This window comes from Rana temporaria, chromosome 4 (genome assembly GCF_905171775.1).
Source record: "Rana temporaria chromosome 4, aRanTem1.1, whole genome shotgun sequence".
Classification (NCBI taxonomy): Eukaryota; Metazoa; Chordata; class Amphibia; order Anura; family Ranidae; genus Rana; species Rana temporaria.
In genome coordinates, this window is record NC_053492.1 from 137,291,277 (window position 1) to 137,307,322 (window position 16,046).

The 16,046-nt window shown below is 36.3% G+C and overlaps 1 protein-coding gene across 4 annotated transcripts in view; it reads left to right on the forward strand.

The window, feature by feature from the left end:
* The window catches only part of LOC120936615 (zinc finger protein ZIC 4-like), a 21,492-nt gene extending 12,296 nt beyond the window's left edge, over window positions 1-9,196 (forward strand). For all 4 annotated transcript variants that reach the window (XM_040349098.1, XM_040349097.1, XM_040349099.1 and 1 more), the window contains 2 exons: window positions 1-1,029; window positions 8,017-9,196. The exon at window positions 1-1,029 is cut by the window's left edge. In XM_040349098.1, the coding sequence (XP_040205032.1) occupies window positions 1-1,029; window positions 8,017-8,453 (1,466 nt within the window). In that variant the 3' untranslated portion in view covers window positions 8,454-9,196. The remainder of the gene's footprint in view (window positions 1,030-8,016) is intronic.
* Window positions 9,197-16,046: the final 6,850 nt, after the last annotated feature.

Sequence of the window (16,046 nt, forward strand, 5' to 3'; positions counted from 1 at the left end):
ACCACCCCCCTCAGACTATGACAGGCTTCCCGGGGTACGTGGGTCATTCCCACTCAATGGCTCATGTGCACCCTGGGGAGTATGCTGCTGATTCTCGCCTAGGGCCAAGTCCTGCATTCCGGCCAGAACACATGGGGCACCATCCAGCGGCCCTCAAACTCAGCCCTGCCCATAACCACCACCACCATCACCTCCACCACCAGCACCACCACCATCATATGCCAGCAGGCCAGGCTGAGGCTGCCTCCAGTCCACCAGGAGCATTTGTCCCGGCTCCCTCCTACACAGCTCAGTCTATCCCTGCAGGTAGGGACTTTCTAATAGGCAGGGATCTGACAGTTCAAGTGATGCCAGGGCTGAGTGATCAACACTCTGCAGCAACCTCTCACCATGGCATGTTTGTCTCAACGACAGGTAGCTACCCTGGGCAGCATGGCCACCACGCGGAGCCTGGAAACCATCCCTACTTCTCTGGACCTCATCATGAGCAGCATTCCCATGCAACCCCAGGTGGCCAGCCTCTAAACGGACAGATAAGATTGGGGCTACCTGGAGATATGTACAGCAGCAGGTCTGATCATTTCACTCAATCAGTGTCTAGGACAGATCCTTTCTCCTCCGCTTCTCTTCAAGGCTACGCTGGCATGAACCTGAACATGAACCTAGCTCCTCACCACGGACCAGGAGCCTTCTTCAGATACATGAGGCAAGCGATCAAACAAGAACTCATCTGTAAGTGGATAGAAGAAGAGGAGCTGCCCAAAAAACATTGCTCCAAAACTTTCAGCACCATGCACGAGCTGGTCACCCATGTCACAGTGGAGCACGTTGGAGGACCCGAGCAGTCCAGCCACATCTGCTTCTGGGAAGAGTGTGCTAGAGAAGGCAAGCCTTTCAAAGCCAAATACAAACTGGTCAACCACATCAGAGTCCACACAGGGGAAAAACCCTTCCCATGCCCCTTCCCTGGCTGTGGGAAAGTCTTTGCCAGGTCAGAAAACCTGAAAATCCACAAAAGGACTCACACAGGTCAGTACCAGCCTTTCTCCTTTGCATGCCACTCTCAGCTTTTTGATATATTACACACACTTTACTTTTAGTGCCACATTGCATCGCCTTTTTACAACATCAAGCTTTAAGTGGCCATATAAATAAATTGATTATAATCCCCAGAGATGCTTTATGACCGCTTCCATCTTGTGACCTGATTGATTTAAAGCTCTGGGGATTGCAAATGAATCAAACCAGGGGGAAAAAAGGGAGTAAATACATTCGTACACGTGGTTATAAACTTTCATTCAGCCTAATTAATATTTATGAAAAAAAAATACTACGCAATTTATACCAGCTTCACAAATGGGATTTTATGGTCAAGATAAACTATTAAATATGGATTACTGGGGCGGTGAGAGCTGAACATATTTAGTTATAATTCAATCTGACAACTGTTTTTTTCCCTCGGTCATATAGAAATGGCATTTTATGGGTATTGGTTTGCTTTAATATTATTTAGGAGACACGTTATTTTATCTATTAGTATATTTAGTATAGTGTTTGTAAATATGTGTGTGTGTGTTTGTGTGTAGGTACTGTTTTATTTGCATGTATATATACAGAAAAAAAGTAGTGTGTATCCATAAATAAATAAATATATATATATATATATATATATATATATATATATATATATATATATATATATATATATATATATATATATATATGTATGTATGTGTGTTTACTTTTATATATTTATTTATATATGCATATATATATATATATATATATATATATATATATATATATATATATATATATATATATATATATATATATATATATATATATATATATATATATACGTGTGTGTGTCTGAGTGTGTGTATCTCTACATATATATGTATGTATGTGTTTTCTAACTTTTTATATATGTTTGTGTGTGTATGTAGGTGTGTAAGTTCTTTTTTTTTTTTTTGCAATATGTTTTCTAACTATATGTATTTTCTAACTTTTTATATATGTATGTGTGTGTATCTCTCTCTCTCTCTCTCTCTCTCTCTCTCTCTCTCTCTCTCTCTATATATATATATATATCTCTTTCTATATTATTTTTTTTTCTTTTTTTTTTTTTTGCAATGTGTCTCCTAACTTTTTTTTTGCCATGACTTTTCTAACTGCTCACCCACACTTGTGTGTAATATTTCCAGTACTTATCCCATTCATCTTGGCTATGCCTTCACCTCTACACGTGTTCCCAGCTCAAGTTGGAGCCCTCAGCGTTTCTCTCTGTTTTCCTCTGATTGCTTTGCATTCCATCCCATTGATAAGAAATGACAAATTCTCAGTTTTGCTGCTAGTTGTGAACAGGTGCCTTTGATGACAGGCTGTCTCATAAGTAAACAAACTTTCTCCTGCTCATCTCCTATTCTGGAGTTTGCCATGCAGAACATCACCATCCTCCAAAGCAAATCTGAGCAGCAAACTCCAGGCTCTGGGGGCAGAATATGGGGAGTTTTTGCTTTATTGTTATACACAGATGCAAGTTTTATCTCTCTGGTGATGAATTAGCCTACGTTATAATCCTGCAGGCTCTTTACAACCCTCATTTTCTTTTCAGCGCTTGGAAGTGCTGGGGAATAAATAAGGAAGTTGGATTGTGCTTTTAATTTGTTGCAAATTATTCAGGAAACAGAGTTCTCACAAACCTGCACTAGAAAGGGAGGAAAGTGCCTGTAAAGTATAGAGAGCAGATTTCTCTCCAGTAAAAAGAAGTTGGGGAAAAAACAAACAAAAAAAACAAGAAAAATAATTTATATATATATATATATATATATATATATATATATATATATATATATATATATATATATATATATATATATATATATATATATATATATATATATATATATATAAATTATTTTTCTTGTTTTTTTTGTTTGTTTTTTCCCCAACTTCTTTTATATATATATATATACACACACACACACACACACATATAATGCAATATCTTTTTAGAGATAGGATCATACACATAGGTACATATAATGTAATAACTTTATAGAGATAAGATCATAAGCATATATACTGTAATATCTTTATAGAGATAAACATAGATATATGTAATATCACATCTCTCTCTCTCTCTCTCTCTCTATAATCCTATCTCTTTATAGATATTACATTATATGAACATCTATATATATGATCCTAACTCTATAAAGATATACATATATGTATGACCCTATCTCTATAAAGATATTACAGTATATATATATATATATATATATATATATAGATATAGATAGATAGATATATAGATATATAGATATATATACACAGTATATGATCATATCTCTAAAAATATATAATATAAAAATATATAACAGTAGTGTACATATCCTATCTCGATAATGATATTCAAGTATATGTACACACATGCATGATCATGATCACATCTCATTAATATTACAATGTATGTATATGTATTTTCATATTATATATTTTTAGAGATAGGATCATATACTGTGTATATATATATATATATATATATATATATATATATATATATGAAGATAATACAATATATGCTTACGTACATATAGGATCATATCACTATAAAGATATTAAAATACAAGTATATATATATATATATATATATATATATATATATATATATATATATATATATATATATATATATCCACATGATCACATCTCCATAAAGATATTCCAATCTATGATTGTGTACATATATGTATGATCACATCTCTGTACATCAATTACAAGTTATGTTGTTTCTTTCTCTGACATTATAGGGATGAATCCCTCTGAGTGAAGTTAAAGGAATGTTTTCCTTTGAACTTATTTGCTTCTTTTTTTTTTTTTTACTCTCTCAAAACTTTTTGCCTTTTTAGTAGATCCCAGTCCCTGATCGCTTATTTGTAGCTGCCAAGTGTTTCCTGTTTTCTTATTTGTCTTGCAATCTTCTCTCCCTCAGCATTAGTTATCATTTAATAGCTCTATTGAATAATAAAGCATGCTGACAAGGAAAGCTTAGTGTTTACTGCTGGTAAGTGGAATGTCACCAGCACAGACAGCAGTGCTGAATGGGATGTGGGTATTTATGGGCAGACACTGTTGTGGCGAGATATTAAAATACTCTTCACAATCTCACACATTAACGTGGATGATTTTCCCATGAGATTCTCAAGTTAGAGCCGGGATATCATTTTATAATATGCTTGACTGGTATTTAAGCAGAGCAGATGGAGATCAGCTCAGCGTTTAGCCTGCCAGTGTGTGTAGACTGGAGGTTGGAGTATATTGTGTGTAGGGATGGGGATGTCACTATACACCAGGGCTGTGTGTGTGGGAAATGGCTGCAGCTCAAAATGTACACTCTGAATCATGGGGGGAAGCTAGGAGTTATTACACATTGCCAGACACAGCAAAATAAATACATGGAAAAGCCAGGCCTAGCACACAAACAAGCCAAAATATAGACCACGTGTGTTGTAGCAGAGAATAGACTCCATTCACAAAGCAATAGGATAAGGATGCTTCTTTTCACAGTGACAGTTGTAGGCTATGTCCAATGAGATCCTGAAATTACAGTCACATGGCTAAAATAAAGATCTTATTATGCTGTAGTTTAGAGAATTGAGCCTTTTTTTTAGCTATGTTGAAAGTATTTGCTGGCTTTAGATATACAACCAAATTTAAGATAAAAATAAATAAATAACACGATGCCTTAATCTAATTGTAGTATTGAAGGGAGTAACCTATAGGGAGATTACGTCTTTAGTAAATGGGTCTTATCGACTGATGTGTATTGGTACTTATAGCAACCAGTCAGCTTCCAACTGCCAGTGCAGAAATGACAGTTGTACACGTTTTGTGATTGGTGGTTATGGACAATAAGGCATCTTTTTTTTTGCTAGCACCATTTGCATACATAATAATCCCTAAAGCCTTTAGGTATTTCTCTGTGAGTCCTGTTGGAAGCATATGACAATATACAGAGTCAGAATTTGGGGACCCCAATATCCAGATCAGAACTCTTCCTTCTAATGGTGCTGAAGCTGTCTGTAAATATTCCAAATAGTGTCCATAGAGCCCTAAACATTGGCCAGCTAGAGATCATGCTTTCCCTTCAATCAGTCAGTCTGGATAGGAGACATTAAGAATAAATGTCTCCTGTAGTCAGTGGGCCTATAGTAAATCCGTCCCATGTGTAACACCAGAGAAGGTTTAAATAAGATTTTCTGCGGTGCTAGTGACCCCTGCATTGGTAACACGGTTATGTGCATTCCCTCTGAGACTACAGCAGAAGTACATCTAATAAAGTGCTTCTAGGAGCAATGATGATAAATAGCCTTTGGTAACTAACCACTCAGCCAGGGACATTGATTTCTGATTGCTTCATAAGGCTTGCAACACTTTTCGCTTTATTGCACGTATTAAATATTTTAGTATAAATTAAGGTGGTTTTGGTCATTAATTACAAATGTATAACGTCGCAATGATCAGCTTTCAAAACTGGTTTTAGAAAATGCTTTCCCCATGTGGAAACAAATGGTGAAGAAAGCAGTGGTGTGCAGGATATGTCACCTCACCAAAAAGACAACTAAACTGTCCCTTTACACTATACAGTGCAGTCCACCTGTATGACCCCCACCACACTACAACTTGCTCATGAAATATTCAGAGAATGGAGCAGGAAACACTCATCTTCTCCATTCACACTAAACTTAACAAAAACGCCAGTTCCATTGGCAGGAAGGGAAAAAAAAAACGCTCAGCGTTTGTACAACATGGTTTTGATTGGAGCTTTCTGGCAGAAAAGAATGCTAAAGTTTCCTGGTTTGCACAAGAATAAGCAATTTTTTTTCTGCCAATGAAACTGGCATTTTCTTAAGCCAAGTGTCCATATCATAGAGCGTTTTTTGTACAGTTGCTTTATCAAAAAGGCAAACCCCAACTTATTTTATGCACACTGGCTTAAAAATGGTTGCTTCTACAGGAGTCTTGTGTCCTGCCTGTCAGTGTTATCCTATGTGCCCATGCACATTATGACGTTTATAGGCATATTTAGAGGCAGGAAAAAAAACTTCTGGTTTTGGTTTCTGATTGGAACTTGGAGGCAGAAAAAATGTGAAACTCTTCAAAATTCGTCTAGATTTTGTACAAAAAAAATGCTCTAGCGTTTTTTACTCCAAAGAGAACAGGCGTTTTTAAGCCCAGTGTGCATGGAGCCAAATGCTCTCTGTTCTCTTTGCAGTAAAAAAAAAAAAAAAACGCTCATAATATAGGGCATTTTTTTTTTAGGGGTTTGGGAGAGTTTTTATGTTTTTTTGCTGCCAGTAAGCTCTAATCAGAAATGTGAACCAGAAGTTTTTTTTTTCCTGCCAAATATTGAGCTAAAAAATATGCCTGTAATGGTTCTAATGTGCATGGACACATAGGATAACATTGAGTTGCTTCTAGAGGCAGAACACAAAACTCCTGTAGAAGCAACATTTTCAGGCTCCATGGACCATGCACAAAAAACGTTGCTCCTACATGTTGTGTTGTGCCTGTAGAAGCAACCCAATGTTATCCTATGTGTCCATGTACATTAGGACGTTAAGAGGCATATTTTGAGAACAACGTTTCGAGGCAGGGAAAAAAAACCTTCTCATTTGGGTTTCTGATTGGAGCTCATGGCAGAAAAAAACATAAAACTCTCCTAAACTTGTCAAAACGTTTTACAAAAAAATGCTCTATATGGATGTTACTCCAAAGAAAACAGACGTTTTTTAAGCCCAGCATGCATGAGCGTTTTTGACTGCCAAGGGAACAGACATTTTTTAAGCTCAGTGTGCATGGAGCCCAAGCAACTGCCATTTTTTTAAGCCCAGTGTGCATGGAGCCCAAGCAACTGCCATTTGTTTAAGACTTTGTATATAAAAAAACGCTCTATGTGAGCGTTTTGTTTTTGCCAAGGGAACTGGCATTTTTTTTTTAAGCCCAGTGTCAGGATCCAGCTGCTTCTACAGACAAAACTCTTGTATAGCAGCAATGTTTTTTTTTTTTTTTTTTTAATCCAGTGTGCATGTCTTGTCTCTGAGTAAGTTGGAAAGAATAATTGGGTATTATTTACTAAATCCGGAGAAACAAAGAGGCACACAACTAGAGTCGGTTCTATATAGACTGACCAGAATGGTTGCTATTTGCAACAGCTCTTGTTTTGTACTGAGGTTCTTCTTCTGACATTATAATGATCTTCTGCTCATTGAAGTATGTAGTGTCTGTCATAATCACAATTGTTGGTACATGCTGATATCATATCATATCTGCTAATTGCGTATGTGTGTGTGTGTGTGTATGCATGTATGTATGTGCGTATGTATGTATGTATGTATGTATGTATGTGTGTGTATGTATGTGTGTGTGTATGTGTGTATGTGTATGTGCGTATGTGTGTGTATGTGTGTGTGTATGTATGTATGTGTGTGCGTATGTGTTTATGTATGTATGTATGTATGTATGTGTGTATGTGTGTGCGTATGTGTTTATGTATGTATGTGTATGTATGTGCGTATGTGTGTGTATGTATGTATGTATGCGTGTGTGTGTGTGTGTGCGTATGTGTGTATGTATGTATGTATGTATGTATGTATGTGTGTATGTATGTATGTGTGTATGTATGTGTGTATGTGTGTATGTATGTATGTATGTATGTGTGTATGTATGTATGTATGTATGTATGTGTGTATGTATGTGCGTATGTGTGTATGTGTGTATGTGTGTATGTATGTATGTATGTATGTATGTATGTATGTATGTGTGTGTCTATTCAATTGCATCAGCATTTATTTTTTTTCGGAAAATATAGAAAAGTGTCTGAACAATGGAGCGACCTAGGGAATTGATGAAGAATAAAGGAAGAGTAAAATGATGATTGTTTCTATAGCTGCTGTAAAATGATTGAGATTCTTGTAATTCTTACGTGTCGTGCTTTGTTTTCTTTAGGGGAAAAACCCTTTAAGTGCGAGTTTGAAGGCTGCGACAGACGCTTTGCCAACAGCAGCGACAGAAAGAAACATTCCCACGTCCACACCAGCGACAAACCGTATAACTGTAAAGTGAGAGGCTGCGACAAATCGTACACACATCCCAGCTCTTTGAGGAAACATATGAAAGTGCACTGCAAATCTCCACCTCCCAGCTCAGGCTATGAATCCTCCATCCCTTCCCTGGTGTCCCCTTCTTCTGATTCAGGACAGGACCCTGCAGCCACCTCTTCTCACACTGATCGCCTGTCCTCCTCCTCCCAGGCCAATCTGAGTGAATGGTATGTGTGCCAAGGCTCAGGGGCAAGTGGCATCCCTACCCCCCCTAGCCACACTCCTTCACCTGAACATCGAAAGGCTTCCTACAACAACTGTGACTCTAGGCCGAATTACTAGGACTCCTCTCAGCCCAGTGCAGCTCGCTGGAATGAGAAATACTAATGACTGGAGAGATCGCCCTTGTCTGTGCCTGTTATGGAGTAGGGAGTGGGCTAATGAATGGGACTGGTGGCTAGCATCATTGCACATGGGACGTGATCGCAAAAGCTATATGTGTGTGTGAGTGTCTCTTGGAAGTGGACAAATAAAATTCTACCCATTCTCCGTGTTTGATCAGAAAGCACACTATTGAGAATGTACTACCCTGTCTGATTACTGATCACCCTTCAGGATCAACCTTATCAATGAGCCAAAGTCATTTCATTATTGAGGGTTCCCAACCGCTACCCACTGCTGTCTGCCATGCTCCTTCCCACGGTGTTCTCAGATCTTTGTGCTAGTGCTTTTCTAAACTTGTCATTCTTTTGTTACTGCTTTGTATAAAAAGAACAACAAAAGTATTTTATTAGTTGTCATGGTCAGTCAAATGTATATACAGAGCGATCAGATGGCTCCAGGCTGGTGTATATATTTCTTCTTTGTTTCTGATGGAAAGGGACCAAACCTGGCCGCATGGACTATTGTATAGAAGGTGTAATTATTTTATTATAAAAAATGTTCACAGTGATGTGCAAAAATCGGTATTGTACAGGCAGAGTATCAGACATGTTTGTGACGTCATAATGGCTTTTCAAAAGAGGGGCGACTTGCAAGAACATATTTCATGTACTGTAAAATAAACTTTTTTTGTACCAAGGAAATCTGAATTGCTGTTTCTCTTAAGTCAGAATGTGGTATACTATGCACTGTCACGGTGGTATACTATGCACTGTGGTATACTATGCACTGTGGTATACTAGGCACTGACACTGTGGTATACTATGCACTGTGGTATACTATGTGGTGTATTATTGGTGCTCACACTGTGGTATACTATACACTGTGCTATACTAAACACTGTGCTATACTATGCACTGTGGTATAATATGTGGGATATTATTGGTGCTCACACTGTGCTATAATATGCACTGTGGTGTCTTATGTGGTATATTATTGGTGCTCACACTGTGCTATACTATGCACTGTGGTGTAATATGTGGTATATTATTGGTGCTCACACTGTGGTATACTATACACTGTGCTGTACTATGCACTGTGGTATAATATGTGGTATATTATTAGTGCTCACCCTGTGGTATACCATGCACTGTGGTATACTATGCACTGTGGTATATTATGTGGTATATTATTGGCGCTTACACTGTGGTATACCATGCACTGTGGTATACTATATGGTATATTTCTAATTCTCACACTGTGGTATACCATGCACTGTGGTATAATATGCACTGTGGTATACCATGTTGTATATTATTGGTGCTTTCTTTGAAGGCAAACAGTGGTATACTATGCACTGTGGTATACTATGGGGAATACTATCGGGGCTTTGTCTTAAGCCATACTGAGGTATACTATGCACTATGGTATACGTGGTATACCATGTCTTGCTATACTATGCACTGTGGTATACTATGTGCTATACTATTGGTGCTTTCTCTTATAGTCAAACTGCGGTATGCTATGCATTGTGGTATACTATGAACTGTGGTATACTATGTGGTATATTATTGGTGCTTTATTTTAAGGCAAACAGTGGTATACTATGGACTGTGGTATACCATGTGGCATACCATTGGTGCTTTCTCTTAAGGCAACCTGTGGTATGCTATGCACTGTGGTATAATATGTAGTATATTATTGGTACTTTCTTTTAAGGCAAAGTGATATACTATGGGATATACTATTAATGCTTTATCTTAAGCCAATATAAGGTATCCTATGCACTGTGGTATAATGCATGGTATATTATTGGTGATTTCTTTTAAGGTAAATTTTGTATAATATGTACTGTGGTATACTATGTTTTATATTATGCATTGTGGTATACTATTGTGCTTTTTTCTAAGTCAAACTGTAGTATACTATGCATTGTGGTATACTATTGTGCTTTTTTCTAAGTCAAACTGTAGTATACTATACACTGTGGTATATTATGTGGTATACTATTAGTGTTTTTTTTTCTAACTGTGGTATACAAGGTATTAAAGTCACACTGTGCTATAGTATGCACTGTGGTTTCTCCTAAACTGTGGTATGAACTGCGATGAGATATATTATTAGTGCTTTCTGATTAGTCAAACTGTCATATAGTATGCACTGGAGTGTAAAGAGAACCTACTCTCAACTGTTAATATAAAGCTATACATCTAGCAGGAGGGGGTAAATACATGACAATACAAGGGCTGAATGCTCTTCTTTCCTGGAGAATTCCTTGGGGAAAGTATATCCCAGCTCCAGAAATCATGGATTTGTGATAACGTCAGTGCTGAGGTCCCTTTAATTCCATGGTGTCCATATTGAAGGGCCATTATTCCCAATCCTTTATTCAAAAACACTGAATCCCATACCGAATCTAGAGCTTCATATACTCTAATAACATACCCGATCCCCCATGTAGCTTATCTGTATTTCTTACTACCATGTTACTGTGAGAGAGGCTATAGGGAAAAATCTTTAATGGGAAATCTTTGTGAACAGGAAAAAAAAAAACACATATTAACTGTTTTTTTTTTTTTTTATAAATTCACTTATTTTAAGTGAGTCTTTAAGCAAATGAGTAATGGTTCCACTGACCTTCTAAACTCGTGCTGATTTTTCTGAATCTAGAGGGAAAAACAATTAAAATCCCTAAGCTCGATTAGATGCCCAGCCCAGGTTTTTGAATTGCTATGGGGTCGATTTAATAGGCATATAGACTTTGCACTTTGCCAGTTACTATAGGCATATAGACTGTGCACTTATAGGCATATAGACTGTGCACTTTGCTAGTTACTATAGGCATATAGACTGTGCACTTTTCTAGTTACTATAGGCATATAGACTGTGCACTTTTCTAGTTACTATAGGCATATAGGCTGTGCACTTTTCTAGTTACTATAGGCATATAGGCTGTGCACTTTTCTAGTTACTATAGGCATATAGACTGTGCACTTTTCTAGTTACTATAGGCATATAGACTGTGCACTTTGCTAGTTACTATAGGCATATAGACTGTGCACTTTGATGGTTACTATGGGCATATAGACTGTGCACTTTGCTATTTAATATAGGCATATAGACTGTGCACTTTGATGGTTACTATGGGCATATAGACTGTGCACTTTGCTATTTAATATAGGCATATAGACTGTGCACTTTTCTATTTACTATAGGCATATAGACTGTGCACTTTGCTTGTTACTATAGGCATATAGACTGTGCACTTTGCTTGTTACTATAGGCATATAGACTGTGCACTTTGCTTGTTACTATAGGCATATAGACTGTGCACTTTTATATTTACTATAGGCATATAGACTGTGCACTTTGCTTGTTACTATAGGCATATAGACTGTGCACTTTGCTTGTTACTATAGGCATATAGACTGTGCACTTTGATGGTTACTATAGGCATATAGACTGTGCACTTTGCCAGTTTCTATATGCATATAGACTGTGCACTTTGCTAGTTACTATAGGCATATAGATTGTGCACTTTGCTAGTTACTATAGGCATATAGACTGTGCACTTTGCTAGTTACTATAGGTATATAGACTGTGCACTTTGCCAGTTTCTATATGCATATAGACTGTGCACTTTGCTAGTTACTATAGGCATATAGATTGTGCACTTTGCTAGTTACTATAGGCATATAGACTGTGCACTTTGCTAGTTACTATAGGTATATAGACTTTGCACTTTGCTAGTTACTATAGACATATAGACTGTGGACTTTGCCAGTTACTATAGGCATATAGATTGTGCACTTTGCTAGTTACTATAGGCATATAGACTGTGCACTTTGATAGGCATATAGATTGTGCACTTTGCTAGTTACTATAGGCATATAGACTGTGCACTTTGCAAGTGCAGTTGCACTATTTTTTTCCCAGAGCTTGGTAAATGTAGTGAGGCTCTGCTGATTTTTATCACTTTATCATATGCATGCAATTTTTTTCCCATTGCACCTGATTGGGTTTACAAAGTGAAGCTTTTCCACATTGAAATTTAGAAAAATTCGTGAAACTGCACTTGCAAAGTGCACAGTCTATTATTTGCCTTTAGTATATCAACCCCTGAGATGTTTGACCCATATATTTCTCTACATGGTGTGTTTTATTTTGGGTCGGTTGTTAAAAGAGCAAGAGTTATGTGTAAAGTATAGAATGTGATTGTATGTTCTATCAAGTGATGGTCCATCCTGTGTAGAAGTAAAATCATCTGATCTAGCTGGAAGGTCTTCCAATCTTCACCTTTCCTCTTCTCAAATGGTGCCTGCCTGGGCTTTGCTTGCCACGAATGGGAGAAAAAATGTGTGCTGAGCATCTGCACAGCACTTTGCATATGAGAGATAAGATCTGCTTGCCATTCTTGTCTTTGGGGTGTGAATTTCTCAAACTGTTTGCTTCTATAGGCTAATCACCTTTAATTTTTCATTTCCTTGTTACAGATGTCTGCCCTGTTGCTCTCAAGGTAATCTAGACAGTCACAGCTGAAAGCTTGAATATTATGCTTTAGACATCAAAGCCTCTCCCTCTACAAAGAAGTATTCTTGTGGACGGTGAATCTTCATGGTAAGTTAGGATTTCTATGGCAATAGGCAAGTCATACTTAATTCTTGAAAGGCTCAAGTCTGGAGTCTCTCCATCCTATTCACCCAGGACATAATATTTACGTATAAAGGAGTCTTTTCTCTTGTGTGTACACGTATATATTTTTTTGTGGGACTCCAGCTAAATCATTTTCATTTCATTTCCAGTAAACAAAAAACACGCGAATGGGCACTTGTCCCAGATCATAATAAAAATGGAGAAGAATGTTGGGAAGAAAAGGGGGCCTCCTGAATTGAGGCGTCAGGAAAACTTTTGTTGGGGGCTTTCTTCACTGATCACAGAATTCATTTTGATTTGATGGCCAAGTTTCAAAAGGCGAGGAAATGGTTTTTAAGGGAGAAGAATGGAAGAAAAGCCTAATCAAGTTCGGGCTGTTCAAAGGGGTCTGCTTTTGGGGTTGAAAGTGTGAGTTTTATGGTGCATCAGCATGGCACGTTAGGGTCTCTATGGTAATGAGAGCAGCAATAGCAAGCTGCCATCAAAGGAGGCACACTCCATTTAAGACACAGTCTATTAAGATACATTTGGGCTGACCTTTGCCTTCCTGCCAGCTTAATACTACCAATCATCCTTTAGCCATACATACCACGATATATATTATCATGCCTACAAGTATTTATTGTTTTATACATGTCTATCTATCTATCTATCTATCTATCTATCTATCTATCTATCTATCTATCTTTATTTCTATCTATCTATCTATCTATCTATCCATCTTCCATCTATCTATCTATCTATCTATCTATCTATCTATCTATCTATCTATCTATCTATCTATCTATCTATCTATCCATCTATCTATCTATCTATCTATCTATCTATCTATCTATCTATCTATCTATCTATGTCTATCTATCTATATGTCTATCTATCTATCTATCTATCTATCTATCTATCTATCTATCTATCTATCTATCTATCTATCTATCTATCTATCTATCTATCTATCTATATGTCTATCTATCTATCTATCTATCTATCTATCTATCTATCTATCTATCTATCTATCTATCTATCTATCTATCTATCTGTCTGTCTGTCTATCTATCTATCTATCTATCTATCTATCTATCTATCTATCTATCTATCTATCTATCTATCTATCTTTATTTCTATCTATCTATCTATCTATCTATCTATCTATCTATCTATCTATCTATCTATCTATCTATCTATAGATATATATCTATATATATCTCTATCTATCTATCTATCTATCTATCTATCTATCTATCTATCTATCTATCTATCTATCTATCTATCTATCTATCTATCTATCTATCTATCTATAAATATAACTATATGTATAGATATATCTATACATATATAGATACAGATATATCTATAGATATATAAATATATATCCATATATAGTTATATATCTATAGATGTATAGCTATATATCATATATATCAATGTATATATATATATATATATATATATATATATATATATATATATATATATATATGATAGATATAGATATATAAAGATATATATATATATATATATATATATATATATATATATATATATATATATATATATATATATATAGATAGATAGATAGATAGATAGATAGATAGATAGATAGATAGATAGATAGATATGGATATATATATATATATATATATATATATTAGATCTATCTATGTATCTATAGATATGTAGATATCTCTCTCTCTATCTATCTATCTATCTATCTATCTATTATATATATATATATATATATATATATATATATATATATATATATATATATATATATATATATATATATATATATATATATATATCTATTGATCTATCTATCTATCTATCTATCTATCTATCTATCTATCTATCTATATTTATTTATGTATTATTATTATAGATTTATTGTCATAATAAGATCACTCTACAAAACTAAAGGAATGTAAACACCCCCCCCCCTTTTTTTTTTGCTTTAGTGAATACCCCCCCCCCCCCCTTTCATTTGTGCAAACAAGGCTATATAAAACAAACAACATTATAGAACGAGCGAATACCTAATTGGGTGGGTGGGACAGTCATGTAGTATATAGACTATAGGGAGGAGGACTATAGCACTGGTGGTGCCCACAGACAGCCAGGCTTGAGGGTGTTCTCAGGATGCCCACCTGGCTCCCTTAACCCTATCCCTGCTGCACCGCTCGGCTAGACCCGACAATAACAGGCAACGTGCAAGTGATTGTCTTGTTTATTTTATCCAAGTACCTTTCTGAATGGGAGAAAAATAAACACTACGAAAAAAAAAAATCCAAACAGTTCACTCCCTTTAGTGGCAGTTCATGCGGGTGAATAAAAAGGATGGTCAGTCTTCTATTGAGCTGGGAAATCTTTGAAGTGGGAGTTATTATCTGAGACATTCTTTCTTGTAGTCCTAACAACGTTGATGAAACGTTAAATGTTCTTTATCAGTGGTTTGTAAAGTCCAGGCAGCCAGTTAGCTGAAAAGCCACTCACTACCCTGGTAAAAGATCATCTCATGGTGACATGGAGCCAGCCCATACCAACACTCTCACCCCAATGTGCCAATAGATCCGGGGGGCAGCTGTACATAGCTAAATACACCCAACTAAGAAAATCATAGTAATAATAATAACATTTACACATGCAAGCTCACATGCCTAATATACACATATACACACACACTATATTACCAAAAGTATTGGGACGCCTGCCTGGCATCCCAGTCTGAAGCCTCGTACACACGACCGAGGAACTCGAGGAACACCGAGTTCCTTGTTAGGCTAGTAAATAAACAGTGAATATAGTGGCAAGTGCTTCCGCGCTAATATGGATCCTTAATAATCAATACCTCAAACAAAATGTATACAGTGCAGCAAAACCTAGCAGTGTTTACCATACACAAAA